Source organism: Labrus mixtus, chromosome 6, assembly GCF_963584025.1.
Source record: "Labrus mixtus chromosome 6, fLabMix1.1, whole genome shotgun sequence".
NCBI classification, from domain to species: Eukaryota; Metazoa; Chordata; class Actinopteri; order Labriformes; family Labridae; genus Labrus; species Labrus mixtus.
The window spans coordinates 4221673-4235828 of NC_083617.1; the positions used below are offsets into that span (position 1 = coordinate 4221673).

Sequence of the window (14156 nt, forward strand, 5' to 3'; positions counted from 1 at the left end):
CACTTTTAAATCTCAATGCACAGGTGCTTCATCTAAGCCCCCACTGAGCGCAAAGATAGAACTTTTCTGCACGAGAGGAAAAAAAACGGCAGGTGGACAAAGGCCCTGATAAACGATGTTCAAACTTAATGTTGTTTGAGTTTGCTTGTGAACACATTCGGTCACATTTAGACCCAAAAACAATGTGAAGTTTAAACACTTTGCTATTTTTCTTTAAGGCAAAGTAACACGGGGAGACTGAAGTCATGCAAGAGAAACACACAACATCTTTCTACACAGGCGTGGAGGAGTTTACCCCCCAGATCGATTGCGTACAAAACGGCGTCTAAGACAGCCTCATACTGGTGTCTGTCCCAGTGTGTGATTTTATATTGAACTCTGGTGTCAGAGAAGAACGGGAGGCACAACGTGTAAACAAACAGCGGGGAGCTTAGCAGTCACTCACACACTGAAATGCGTGATCACACAAACACAGCGCCGATCCCCCCCTGCCGGCTCCAACATCATACATTGCAATCGCCTCGCTGTTGTTTAGTAAATATCCTTTAACTGGAAATGTTTGAAGGGCTAATGGACGTCTTTCTAACCCTGTGAAATGATTCATATTGCAGCTTTTATTTGATATTGTTCAGTCATGATCAAATGTGTCTGGAGAACATTCAGTGAAATGTAGGATTCAGGAGCTGTGAGGTCAAACTGCATTACCAGGTTTTAGGCATAGTAACAGGGGGAGACCAGCAGGTCAGTCAGAACCAGCAGCTGGTCATCGGTGAACTGCTGCTTGTGTTGCTGCCAGTTGTCATGGTGAGTCCGTCGGAAGTTGGACAGAGTTTTCTTCACAGTCATCTGGAAAGTCGCAAACACAAGTTACAGAAATCTTACTCGTATATAATCCAGCACAAAAGATATCAGCACTGCAGATTTTTTTTTTATATAACAAGAGTGTGAGGTTGAAATAAAATCCCACTGCGATGATAAAAGGCGATTAATGTGTGGTCACACATACTTCAATCGGTTGTGTGTCATTGAGGTGAGCACTCAGGTCCATGAGCAGCTGTGGCATCCAGGTGGGCACATCGTACGGGCTGGAGAGAATGCAAGCACTCAACCCGAGAACACCAGCATGGCGCCGCACAAGGTCTACGGAAAAACAGCACAAAGGGTTGCATAAAAAAAGATAAAGAGAACGGCGTATAAAAGGGTTTCATTGCAAACTGTCAATCTGTAGAATCCTTACCAGCGGAGGGGATAGTGTCCACTATGGAGCCGAGCTCCCTCTTCCTCTTCTTAGGCAAGCAAGTCTTGCAGAGAGCCTCGAAATGTGCCTGCATGGGGGAGTCCATGGACAGGAAATTGCACTGAAGGAAGCCACTGAATGTAGTGGCCGCCATTTCTCTCACCTGGTGAAACAAAGGCAGAAAGGGAGGATGGGAAATTTAAGTTAAATGTTTACTTTAGCACATCACGATGACAAGCTGATTATTTGACTTGCAAGAAATTTAAATAATGGCCTGCAAGAAAAGCAGCAGTAATTGAAACACTTCACTTCACATCACTACCAATTTGTTTAAATGTGGCTTCAGAGTTGTGTATGCTTACTAAGTACTTTAGTGTTTTTAGGATAATTTAAAGACCACATTTTATGCAGAATACACTTTACAACACTAATATGTGTAACCTCGTCTGTCTACAAACCCCCCCATCATGACAGAAGTCCATCCTCTCCGTCTTCTGCCTGCTCCACTTTTCAGAAAATGTGTGCTCAAACAGGCCGTTTTGAGATTTTCCCTTCATGACATCACAAAGGGCAGTAGCCCCTCCCCCATATGGGTGACACTCCTACAGCTAGGTGTTTTACCAAAAATGTTCTTGAGCATCTTTCTTTAAATCAGTTATAATTTAACTCGTGCATCACGTCTGCCTGGTCTTTTTACTTCCCGTCCTAACACACAATCTTCAGCTCCTTACCGACAGCGTCTTGCTGCACTGTACGAGACAAACCCAAAGCTACAATATCTTTACACATTGTGTTTTGACTGGTGTGTGCACTGGTCAGCCGGGTGGAGAAAAGCAGCCAGCCGAGGACCAGAGTGTGTGCATGTGGGGGTGCTCTTTATATGCCAGCTAAAATGCTTTGTTGAACATTTTATATTTCTATTCCTAGTATAGAGGAGAAACTCTAAAAAGGGTTTAATGCAGGTCTTTGAGTTGAAATGGATTCTTAGATTATATGGCTCCATTAGGGCACATGGTTATATTGTATGTGGGTCTTGGCAGCAAGGTCGGCTAGTTAACATCACTTGGACTCGTGTATTTGTCGAATAAAGATCATTGAAAAGAATAGAGGGTGATCAAACTGTCTTACATTTAGGGCCTTATAAATTAGGCTTAGGTGAGTTTAAAAGGCCATATATATTAAAAAAAATGGCCACTTCCATCCATCCCCCACTTCTCCTTTGTCTCAACTCCATTCCTCTCCCTCTCATCCTCCTTCAATCTGGACGTTATCTCCATAGCAACAGATTACTGCAGCCTGTGGTTTCCATAGAAACAGCTAGATGACTGGAGGGGAGGGGAAGAGAGTGTAGAGCCAGGAGGAGAGTGCTGAATCACTTCAATGAAGCCTGCTAGCATAAACAAGCAAAGCATTGGCCAACAGCTTTGGAGAAGGTTATATAATCAGACTATCTTGTGTTCGCTTGTCTTCCAAAACGTCTTCCAGTGACCACATAGTCGTCCGAGTACATTTTTTCAGCTTCACATTAACGGTTAAGAGAATGAGCAATTCCTTTTTTTTTTTTTTTTTTACCTCCAGCTGCTCGTCCTCCAGCAGCTGTACCACCAGCGCCCGCACGTCATTCACTGATTTCTGGTCGCTCATAAAAGTGAACAGGTTGTAAAACACCATTATCTGAAGGTATGTGAGCACCGTGTAGCGAGCATGCCAGGAGCTGCTGCCTGCGATCTGAAACACACACACACACAAAAACACACATTCCACTTTAGTTCAAGGCTTTTGTTCAATAAGAGCTTCAGTCTATGCTGCTGCTGACGGCATCATTTAGGGCCTTGTTTGTAACGGAGCTCCTTTGTTAGAGACGCTACTTATTTAGAAAAATGATCCAATATTTGAAGGATTAACAGTTTAAGGAGAAGCATGAAGAAGTCAGTGTCCTGTTGCACCAGCTCTGTGTACATTCTGTCTCTTAAAATCCCCACAAAACTTAACTTGGAGAGAATCTTCAGGGCCAACAAGATTAAAGAAATCACAAGATAGAAGGCAGGACAAAATGTTGGGATCAATTCGATTGGATGATTAGCTTCGACAACGCATTTTAATTGATTGAAAATTAGTGAACACCGCTGGCCTGAGCGCAGGATGAGTCATCAGACAATTGAAACATTTAACAGGAAGAAGAGAAGACGATGTAAAAACAATCAGATGATGCTTCATTCAAATATATTTGGCAGATAAATTAACATTTTAAAACAGGACATTGTACTTTTTTGCATTTCATGGGGACTTTTGGTGTAAAGTCGTTGCAACCCGGACATAGATAGTTTGTAACTTAAGTTGTTTTGTTGTTTGGTTACCACGGAGACGCAAGGTTCATCTTTATTAGGAGAGCATGAGACTCCAAACGAACAGAAATATTGTTGCAGAAATTTTGTTTTTACTTTATATGATCAATAAATAAATGAAAGGATTTTCTTAATGCTGTTCCAGTGTTTCCTCTCGTTTCTGAAGACTGACGGCTGAAAATAACTTCTGTTAACCGATGTTGATCCACAAACACCGGCCAAATGAGAGTGTAAAATATGAGAAAGCATTATGATGAGGTAATAACTACGCCTACTACCGTCATCTACAGCCAGTGTAAAATAACAGTTACGATTTAATGATAATATATATTTTGAAAATGAAATTATCTCTGTTTACGGAAAACCAAAGCACGAGTACAAGACAAAGTGAGCATGCATATCTGAGGTATTTAATCTATAATCAAGAACGCACTACAGACGGGAAACAGCCAGTGAAACCCTCCTCGACCTACATGATGTTCAACCTTTCAAAATAATTCCCCATCACAACTGTATTTTTCCGACTAGGAGGTACAGTAGGTGTAAGATTGAAGTTGCAACCAACGCCGACAATGTAACTATCACGGCTGGTTCAACACCATGTGAGCAGTAGATGAACTTTAGGCTATGTTTGATAGTCCGCAAAGCTGGTGCAACACTGTGCAGAGCTTTTGATCTCTGCATGTTTTAAACCAACATAGAGGTCGAAACTGTGTAGAGTTGAATCATTCGGTAACTCACTTGTGTCGTTAGTAGTTTCTTTTAAAAGAAATGTTCAGCTGACAAGACCACAGAGAGTCACATTCAGAAGTGATCGTCTCTGAGCCATTTCTCTTTTTGCTTAATTATCTTCAAGTTTTAAAATGCTTAGTCATTGTTGATGCAGGTAGAAATGTCCACAGCGGACAGATAACTCACCTCCTGCAGGACACGGAGGACCATGGGGATCTGCTCAGTGTAGAGGAGTCCCTGAGACATCAGAGACAGGCAGGTTTTTGCGTCTCTCTTCAGTTCATCGTAGCTGTCATCGTTCTCTACCGGAGCGATCTGGAAAAAAACAAAACAAGAGGAAGGTTTCATTTAAGTCCTTTGTGGTGTAAACATTAAGACAACATCAATCAAGGAAGTAATTATGTTTAGTTATTATGAAAATCAAGGAACTGATAAATGAGCTTAAGCTTTTTCACCTTGAAGAGAAGGGGAAGCATCCGCAGTTGTTCGGGGACAGCGGTGGAGAAGGAGCGACCAGCACTTGCAATCAGCCACTTTAGCACTGCAGAGGAAAGAATTGAACAGAACTGATGTTAATGGCCATTTGCAAAGGTACAGGAGAGTACAGGTAACATTGGATCTTTTGGTCATTGCTCCTAGAGTCAAATCTACAAAGAATTAAAAATAATAGAAGAGTAATTAATGCAAAACATCTGACTCTATCCACTGTCCTTTCCCTCCAATCGTTTGAATCATTCCTACACTACACAACATTTGCTGTGGTTAATGTGATACTTTGACCGACCTGTTTTGAGAAGCTTGATGGCTTGCGTCCGCTCATCTTGCTCCCCCACCTCGTTCTCCTCGACGACGTGATTCTGGATCTCCTCGTCGCCCTCGGTCAGAGGCTTCAGCTGCACCAGAATCCGCTCTGTGAAGTCGGTGATGCGCGGGGAGGTGGTGGGCTGAGTGTACGGCAGGTTGACATCAATCATGAAGATGTAGGTGAGCACGCTGGTAGGAGAGCAAATCAGAGACGATGAGATGAGACGAGAAAACGTTTTAGAGTGAAATTCACTCTCAGGAGGGTTGTTTGAAGGAAACTCACCTGCCGATACGTTCCCGTACATTCTTGTAGACCTGTGTGAGTTTTGGCTCCAGGTATTGAAGCAACCTGTGGAGCAGCTCTGGAACACGCCACTCCTGCTGAGCCAGGCCTCCCTGCAGCACGTACAGACGACTTGGAAGGAAAGAAGAAAACACAAAATCAACACGTTTATTCAGTCGCATCAATATCTGCATCAGGACGCAGCCTCTCTACTCACCAGGCATCAACAAAGGAGCCCCCCTCTCCGTTAACTGGAGACTCCATAAGCAGCTCAAACAGCCAGTGCAGCTTGCGTGGGTCTCTGCTCTCCTGTACGATATGAAAACAGCTGAGTCAAACGGAAGAACGAACAACTTATACGAGTTTAAAAAGACGATTAGATGATGGGTGTAAACCGAGCAGAAGCTTACGCAGGCTGTGGCGATGCAGGTGCCCCAGTCTGCATACGTTTCTATTGTGATGTTGGACAGGGCGGTACGGAGCAGAGGGCACAACAACTCCCAGAGGTTCTCAACCTGGAAAACAACACCAAGTTATTTAAATTCAGGAAAAACATTCTGAAAAGCAGCTTGGGGAGCCCGAACATAATGAAAGAATACTGTAGTTTTACTAAATGTTTATTTAAATAAATTCAAATTTCATGACCCTCCCACACAGACAAAGATGATGCCAAATGTGTCTGGACCGGTCTAAAGGTCTCCATGACTAAACCATGAAAATTTGAGGCCTTTTAAACTGAAGGAGGGGGCACTGGTGGCGCAGTGGTTTGTGCGCGCATCCCATGTATGGAAGCTGTAGTCTTCCAAGCGGGCGGCCCAGGTTCAAATCCGACCTGTGGCTCCTTTCCTGCATGTCATTCCCCACTCTCTCTCTCCCCCATTTCTGACTCTATCCACTGTCCTCTCTCAAATAAAGGCCCAAAAAGCCCAAAAATAAACCTTAAAAAAAAAAAAAAAAAAAACTGAAGGAGAAGAAAGTGCTTTGATGTCTAAATGTTTCACTATTCACTATATTTTTACTTTTATTTATTTCAGTTAATTTTATTTGAATTATTTTTATTTGAACATATGTTCAGATTTTATAATTTCAGTGATTTTTTAATTTTAATGTTTCTTTTCTTTCCTCTGTCATGATGCTTTTGATGTCTTGTGTGAAGCACTTTGAATTGCCTTGTTGTTGAAATGTGCTTTATAAATAAACTTGGCTTGCCTATTCATAAAGCATGTTAAACTAAAGTTTGTCCGACAACATTTCATTACTTCTACAATTTTCAAAACCAAGGGATTGAAACCAAAGTACCAAATAACTTTAATCATGTTGCCAACGCAGTTCAGACAGTGTGCAGGAGTTTGCTTGCAATTTTCGGCAACTAAAAACGAGAAATTACTCGATACTGACTGTTCTCAGAAAGTAATTATAATAGTGTAAGGCCTCCATCAGCCTTGCTTAAAGAGTTTGATATGTGTACCTTGGCGTAGCTCCAGTGCTTGCAGCCTCTGATCAGACCAGAGATGATCTCTGCCACACAGCGCTGCTTGCTCTCGTGGGAGTCTGCCACCAGACGCTCCATGTGTGGCTGCAGCAGTGGAAGGAAGGCATCGCTGAAGTTGCGGAACAATCCCTGGAAGAGCAGGAGGAGGAAACATATGAAGGTCTTTGCTGCTGACGCTAATAGTTTCTCGTATTTAACGATAACCCCCGTGGGATCTCACCTTGAACAGACAGAACCTGCGAGGACTGAACTTGTCTTTGCCTTTGCGGTCCTCAAGAGAGAGAAACTCGATGAACTGGTTGATGAACACTGGGTCTGAGAAATGGTCAAAGATGATCTGCTCACGCTGTGAAGAGGAAAGGCATGAATTTAGAGACACAAGATCAACATTCAACATTAACTCATGTCATCTATTGGGTTTTAATCTCAATTATTTCTTCACTTACCTCCGTCATTTCGTCCCTGGGCAGGTTCTGTTTGGGCTGCTCCTCCAGCGGTGCGTACATCATCAGGTTTCTAGAGATCAAAAAGAGGTTATGGTCATTTTAAAAAGTGAGACTTGGTTAGACTGACATCAAGAGAAGCATGCAGTCAAAAAACAAACAAACCCAGTCAGTGCATTATAAACAGAGAGGTCAATGATAATGCACGTCATCTAGAGACCTCACTGCATTCATTGTTTTTTATGCAAATTAAGCACATGACTTTCCCTCTTCATGCAAATTAGCCACAGTGATTATAGGTGAAATATAAATACTGCACTGCAGACTCCAGTCTCTTTTTACCTTCTTTGAAAAATCAGATAATCAAATAATCAGCGTCATTAACATGCAAAGGTTTGTCTCCTCCTGATCGAGTCATTCACAGCATGTGGTGATGTAGTTTTTTTGATAATAATGGGTCAATCTGACTTGAATATGTTCACATGAGAGCTGTAGTAAGCTCTCATGTGAACAGAGTAAGCTGTTCATTGGCTCTTTTATTCTCAGGTAATGACGTTCGTCTAAACATAGTTTATGAGCTCGAGTTGGGCATGTGGCAACATCTGGCAAAAAAAATATCCAAAGTGCAAACACAGCTTTCTGAGTAATCCCATGTTTGCTTCCATAACGTCCCGTAATAGGAGCCTCTGTATGCGTAGTGGTGAGAGCGATGGTCATTTTAACTGGGCGGCAGGAGCAGATCCAAAGAGGCAGCCTAGGATACCCAACTTAGAATTTGATGTTCCAGCCCAAAATCCCAAATCAGCTATTTAAGCTGTGATGGAAGAAGCTGTGAGTAGATTTATTTGCATTTCAATTTGGTCGATTTTGAGTATTTTTAAAATTCAAAGAATTACGGGTATTTTAAATTTGGAATTAATCACCACCTCTGCAGTGATTAATCAAGATTAAATCTTGAATAGATTGACACCATCTTCTTCCGCTTATCCGAGATCAGGTTGAATCAAGCGTAGTAAGTCAACCCAGACTTCCCTCTCCACAGAAACGTTTCATCTCCTCCTGGGGGATTCTGAGGCGTTCCCAGGCCAGACAGAATATAAAATCCCTCCAGCAAACTCTGGGTCTACCCCAGAGTCTCCTCCCAGTTAGTCATGCCTGAAAAACCTCCAAAGGGAGGAGTCCAGGCGATTGACATCACTATTAATAAAATGAGCACCTTGGCCAGCAGTAGTATCCCCAGTGCGTCTTCTCCACAAACACACAGCCGTCCCAGTCCTTCTGAGTGCGTGGCAGGTTGCTGCTGTTATACTGGAGCCACTGGTTGTCTTTACGGTCTCCTGCCACCATATCGCTTAGCTCCTTGTCTCCACCTACAAAAATGTAGAAAAAGATTTTAAAAAAGAACTTCTATTGCATCTTTAAAACATCTGTAAATGAACCGTCATGTTATTACACAAGTGCCAAAACTTAACAATGCTTACAAAGCTCAGAGGGGTTGATGGGGACTTTCTTGTGAGGTCTCTTTATTTGTTTCATTATTCCTGCAACAGCTGATATCGCCACCTAATGGAGAAAACGGGACACTTCAGTCAAAATTTCCACAGCACAAAATGGGACAGGTTTCACTGTGCAATATCATCCTGCTGTTTTGGCTTCAATCATAGTGAAATGTTACAAACCATGTGAGTTTTACGAGTATATTTTTCTCATTTCAAGGTATTTCCAGATGCATGTTATATATGAATAAAGCTTGAACTTGAATATAACTTAGAATTTAAATTATCAAATTAATGTTTGTAGTTTAATTGTTCACTCGATTTCTCTTTCTTTGACTCTTGTGCTGCAGCAACAATTAAATTAAGCCTATTGGGGATCAATACATTTTATCTTATTCTTTCTTTTTGCACCAACAAGCTGTTAGAAATCAAAGTACAACAACTTAATATCTCATTCTGCGTGTATGACCCACCTTGCGGACGTAGAGGGAGTCGTGGTTGAGGCTCTTGACAAAGAACGTAATAGCAGGCGGTGGGAGTTGGTGGTCGTCTCTCAGGAGCAACGACAGGAAGCCAATCGAAATGTGTTCGAACTTCCAAGGCCTGAAGCGTAAATCAAAGCAGGCGTTACAGATTGCAATAGGTAAATATGAACTTTATCATATGAAGTTAGGATTAAAAAAAACCTACATGTTCCTGTTGTCGATGGTCTCCAGCAGATCACCAATGAGCTGTTTGTATTTCCTGCAAAAACGTAGAAAATGAATACGAGTGTTGCATGTTTGTAATATTTTTCTGAAGGCTGAGAGACAATGAAGCCACCTGGAGAATCAAGTCAAACCACTTTACACTAAACAGGTATTTAACTGAGCTGCAGGGTCTTTGGTGTGGTAATGATTCTTCGTCTGGATGCAGGTTTGAACTTACTGAACAGACTCGGAGTTCTTGAGCTCCTGCCTCTTGAGACCCTCTGCTGCTTCGTCCTCTGAGGGGACAGGCTCCTCAGGAAGAGGATTCCCAGTGATCATAAGTTGTTTGGCCACAGCACAGCACTCACCAGGAATCTAAAAGGATGAAAAGATTTCACATAAAGTACCAGACATTGTTTGTGTTAACTGTAGACTCTATAGATAGATAGATAGATAGCTACTTTATTGATCCCGAGGGAAATTCAAAGCATCCAGTAGCAGGTTACAAATTAAACCGCAAAACTGACAACCAGGCAACTTTGCCTAGTGTGTACCAAGATTTGTTTTTGGCATTTTGCCTTCATACGATAGGACAGTGGATAGAGTAGCAAACCGAGGAGAGAGTGGGGAAAGGAGCCACGGACCGGACATGAACCTGGATCGCCCAATTGAAGGACTTTAGCCTACGTACATGGGCGCCCTAAACACTAGGCCCCCTCAACACCGATGTTTTTAACATGTGGGAGAGGAGGAGACTATTTTAGGCAGTTATCCCCGTGTTTACAACACTATGAACCATTTGTCAAATTGTTTCACTTACGGAGAAGTCGATGCCGATGGTCTCATACTGCCGATGGATTTTGTCTGCGAGGTCATCAAAGAGGCGGACAATGGAGGGCTTCTCCAGGGACATCGCCGAGCTGAGGCCGGAGCGGACGATGGCGGGCCACGTTAACGCGATGCACTCCCAGTCGTGCAAATTTGCCAGGCACACCCCGCAGTGGTTCCCCAGAAGGCAGTACAAGGCACCCTGGAGACGAACGGAGAATGTTTATTTGTGTAAAACAAATAAAACAAAGTAAAACGTAAAGTTGCTGTTTATACGTTAAGAGAGTAAATTCAGGAGGGGACTGGTTTACTTTGAACTGCTGCTGTGTGACGCTTTTGTTGTCCGGGTTGAGAAACTCCAGGACGTGAGGGATCAGGTCTCTGCAGCAGAAATTATATGTTCCCAGCGCAGTGAACAACACGTTCTGAGCTCTGCTGCGGACCTAGAAAAGGTAAAAAAAATTAAAAAAAGGTCTCGGTAAAGTTCAATAACACGACTTGTAATAACTGGGATTACAGTAAAACTATTCGATGCAGAACTCACCTGACTGTAGGTGCTCGTGGAAAGCCTCAACAGGTCTCTCATCAGCTCCTGGTGGATGCTTCTGTACTGACATCCTTCCACCGTCAGCTTTCGCAGCTGATAATGACACAGAGATTAGGAGTCATGAAAGGTCAAATACAATGACTCATTTGGGACTCTCTCTATTAATGACATACCTCATGCTGGAGCATGACTCTGTCTATTAGCAGAGCTCTGATGTGCTGCTTTCTGCCATGAAGCTGCAAATACAAAACAAGGTATTATACTTCTAAGTTTACTGCATCAGATATCACATCGGTGTAGGAAACACATCGAATGTCAGCTTAAGGGAGAACAATAGAACAGAAGTAGATTCTCACTCTGTTTTCCATCGATTTCTTCACGAGGTTGAAGCTTTTCCAGCGGGAGTCAAACTCGTGTTTGTGGGAGCCTTTGAAATGCAACAAGTCGCTGATAATCTGCAAAGTATCGCCGACAAAGACATAGATTAGTGATAAGATCAGGACATCAGCTATTGCCAAGGGCGCTTGGAGACTTTGAGCAATTCAAAACAGCAAATGTGTTACATATAAATTCAGTGATAACATCTGGCTGCACTTCGGTCTTCTTAAATTAAATTATTTTAAACTTCAATACGACTTCAGTAAAAAATCAATCGATTCCAATACCAATACCTGCTCCAATACCGTTTGATTCAACGTCAACAAAAGCAGAAGACCTTGGCACCAAATATTCTGTAATTTCTTGTTTTTAATGACCTAAAAATGCTGGAAGACTCCTGCACAGTGTCTAAATTGCACAAATAAGTTGCCAATTTATTTGTGCAATTTAGACTTTTCTCTCTTTTTTTCTTTTAGGGCAGCTTTGTCTTACAAAGGCTGGTAGCCTAGTGGTTAGTGTGTGTGTGTGTGTGAAGGCTGCACTCTTTAAAGTGTGCAACCCAGGTTCAAATCCGACCTGTGGCTGCTTTACCCGCTCTCTCTCGCTCCCTCTCCCCCGGATATCTGATATTATCCACTATCATGTCTCTAAATAAAAAGCCCAAAAATAAACCTCTAAAAAAATGTATGATTAAAAATCTGAAGTTGTTTTTAAAGCTTCTGTTCATTTTGATACTCTCGTTGATTGGAGATTGTATCTTTTAATAACACGTGGTATCGAGAATTTGTCGACCTGAGCCTACAGCATGTTCTACACAGAATACACAATACATTGCTGTGGCTGATGAGAGCGAGTGTTTTGATTTATTTTTTATTTAACACTTTGTATCAAGACGTGTTGTGTAATTTCTTGCCTACCTTGATGATGGAGAAAAGAGACTTGGTGTCATCTTCAGAGTGCTCCAGGATGTAATCTGCAAGACGGGTTAAAGGAAATCAGAGACCCGCAGTAAAATGCGAGCGTGCCTGTTTAACTGAATGTCAAAAAACAACTTGAGGAGTGATGTGGCTTTAGAACAGTCTGTAAACACTTACGCAGCAGCTTTCTCATCACACCACACACAGCATCTCTGTAGTTCTCTCGGGACTCATCTGCAAGAAGAGATAATAGATTAGACTACAGCAGCAGATAATATACACAACATTAATAATCTATTAATACTTCTGAAGTTATTGTTGTACCATATTGCATTCCTGTGTAGAGGTTGGTCTCATCCAGGTTCACCATGCTGTGGACTCTGCAGGAGGAAAAGCAGGTTCACAGCCAAATTAACTTCTTCAGTAAGGACACATCTCTAAGAAATCAAATGTCTGCTTTAAAACATAAGTAAGGACTTTTCTTTCAGTTGCCGTTGATCCATGTAATTTAATGAAATATGAGCTCAGCAGTGGATAAAGGTTTCTCTGCAGCTCTACCACTTATTGAATTTGAGCTCGACAAACAATTTGGCCCCGCCCTCTCAACACATCGGCTTACTATCTTTCTAAAGAAGACTTTCAGGCAATATCAAGCAGTATGTGTGTGAATGTAACTGCTTACAGTTCAGGAATGGGCTCTCCTTTCAACGGAGGCATCAGACTTCCAGCTCCAAGGAGGCAGTGCTGAACGATGGTCAGGCTCTGCAGGACATCATCCCTGAAAAAAAAAAAAACATGATTACATATTTACATCATCAAGCTAAACAACATAAGCAGGAGACACTGAGAACATTCAGTCTTTTTTACCTGCTCATGTCCTGTTCCCCCTGTGCAAATCTCTGAAGGCGCTGGAGTTCAGGCTGCAGGATCAGGTCCAGTAAATAAAAAGCAAAGGACGTCTCCTCCAAGCTGGGCACGTGCCACCGGATGTCCAAGTTCCACAGGTCCCCTGGCCGACCCCAGTCCTGCGTGGGACGAAAACAAACAGGAAGATTATAGTTTTTAACATCACTAAATATCATGTGTCATATAACAGGCTGCATTGCCACCAACAATTAAAGTGAAACATTTCAATTTTTGTGGCACAGTTTTGACCTTCATCAAAGTTTGAAGTACTTTGTGAATTGAAACTTTGCAGGATTACTTTATAGGTCAGGTATATCTGAACCAGCTTGCTTGCCAACAACACCTGTTGGTTTAGGCAAAAAACGGCTACCTTCTCTGGTCCAAACAAATCCAGAGCATTCAGGACCAGAATCTAAAGTTAGAAAGAGGACATACTGGCTGCTGCATTGTTGTCAGAGAAGCCAGCACTTCAACATGTTTCCTTAATGTCTGATCAGATAGTAAGGTTGTTTTATAATGTGATTCAGGAGATATCTTACATATTGGACCTTTAAATATTTTGCTCCACATAATTACTTTGTTTATTCTGTCCTCTGTCTTTTTAATTAGTCAAATTCTTCATTTTTCTTGTCCAGACCCTGATACCAGCCCATGTCTCCCTGAATTGCTGGGACCAGAGCAATTCTATAAACCCAGATCAAAAATATGTCAAAGGGAAAAATCAGGAAATTCAGTATTTTCTGATCTTCATTGATCATTTTGACAGAAGGAAACTATCTGCCAGTGCAAGTTCAATCTCAACACCCAGCCATTTGTTTATTTACAGCACTACAACTTTGACTCAATAAAGCCTGATTTACAGCTGAGACAGAACATTCCCTCAGCCTGTGATACGGCTGGCAAACTGGTCACCATGACAGAGACATGACATTTGTTTTGTGTAGCCAGAGACAGTAATCCAGTCAAGTGATCGACTGTCCATGCTTTAACCCAGGAAGGCACTTAATGGGATCAAAGTACAGTTCGCCTCACTGACTAACCATCTAAAGAGGACAGACG

The 14156-nt window shown here is 42.1% G+C and overlaps 1 protein-coding gene across 2 annotated transcripts in view; it reads right to left on the reverse strand.

Moving 5' to 3' along the window:
- Positions 1 to 14156, reverse strand: part of psme4a (proteasome activator subunit 4a) — a 35549-nt gene that overhangs the window by 1701 nt on the left and 19692 nt on the right. For both annotated transcript variants that reach the window (XM_061039560.1, XM_061039559.1), the window contains 28 exons: positions 13059 to 13216; positions 12874 to 12969; positions 12516 to 12571; positions 12369 to 12425; positions 12192 to 12247; positions 11253 to 11351; positions 11070 to 11132; positions 10894 to 10989; positions 10661 to 10792; positions 10342 to 10551; positions 9760 to 9896; positions 9523 to 9576; positions 9306 to 9435; positions 8818 to 8899; positions 8553 to 8706; positions 7340 to 7409; positions 7114 to 7239; positions 6870 to 7022; positions 5812 to 5916; positions 5619 to 5710; positions 5402 to 5533; positions 5099 to 5307; positions 4770 to 4855; positions 4501 to 4629; positions 2810 to 2965; positions 1238 to 1400; positions 1007 to 1140; positions 706 to 846 (listed from right to left, as the gene is read on the reverse strand). In XM_061039560.1, the coding sequence (XP_060895543.1) occupies positions 712 to 846; positions 1007 to 1140; positions 1238 to 1400; positions 2810 to 2965; positions 4501 to 4629; positions 4770 to 4855; positions 5099 to 5307; positions 5402 to 5533; positions 5619 to 5710; positions 5812 to 5916; positions 6870 to 7022; positions 7114 to 7239; positions 7340 to 7409; positions 8553 to 8706; positions 8818 to 8899; positions 9306 to 9435; positions 9523 to 9576; positions 9760 to 9896; positions 10342 to 10551; positions 10661 to 10792; positions 10894 to 10989; positions 11070 to 11132; positions 11253 to 11351; positions 12192 to 12247; positions 12369 to 12425; positions 12516 to 12571; positions 12874 to 12969; positions 13059 to 13216 (3270 nt within the window). In that variant the 3' untranslated portion in view covers positions 706 to 711. The remainder of the gene's footprint in view (positions 1 to 705; positions 847 to 1006; positions 1141 to 1237; positions 1401 to 2809; positions 2966 to 4500; positions 4630 to 4769; positions 4856 to 5098; positions 5308 to 5401; positions 5534 to 5618; positions 5711 to 5811; positions 5917 to 6869; positions 7023 to 7113; positions 7240 to 7339; positions 7410 to 8552; positions 8707 to 8817; positions 8900 to 9305; positions 9436 to 9522; positions 9577 to 9759; positions 9897 to 10341; positions 10552 to 10660; positions 10793 to 10893; positions 10990 to 11069; positions 11133 to 11252; positions 11352 to 12191; positions 12248 to 12368; positions 12426 to 12515; positions 12572 to 12873; positions 12970 to 13058; positions 13217 to 14156) is intronic.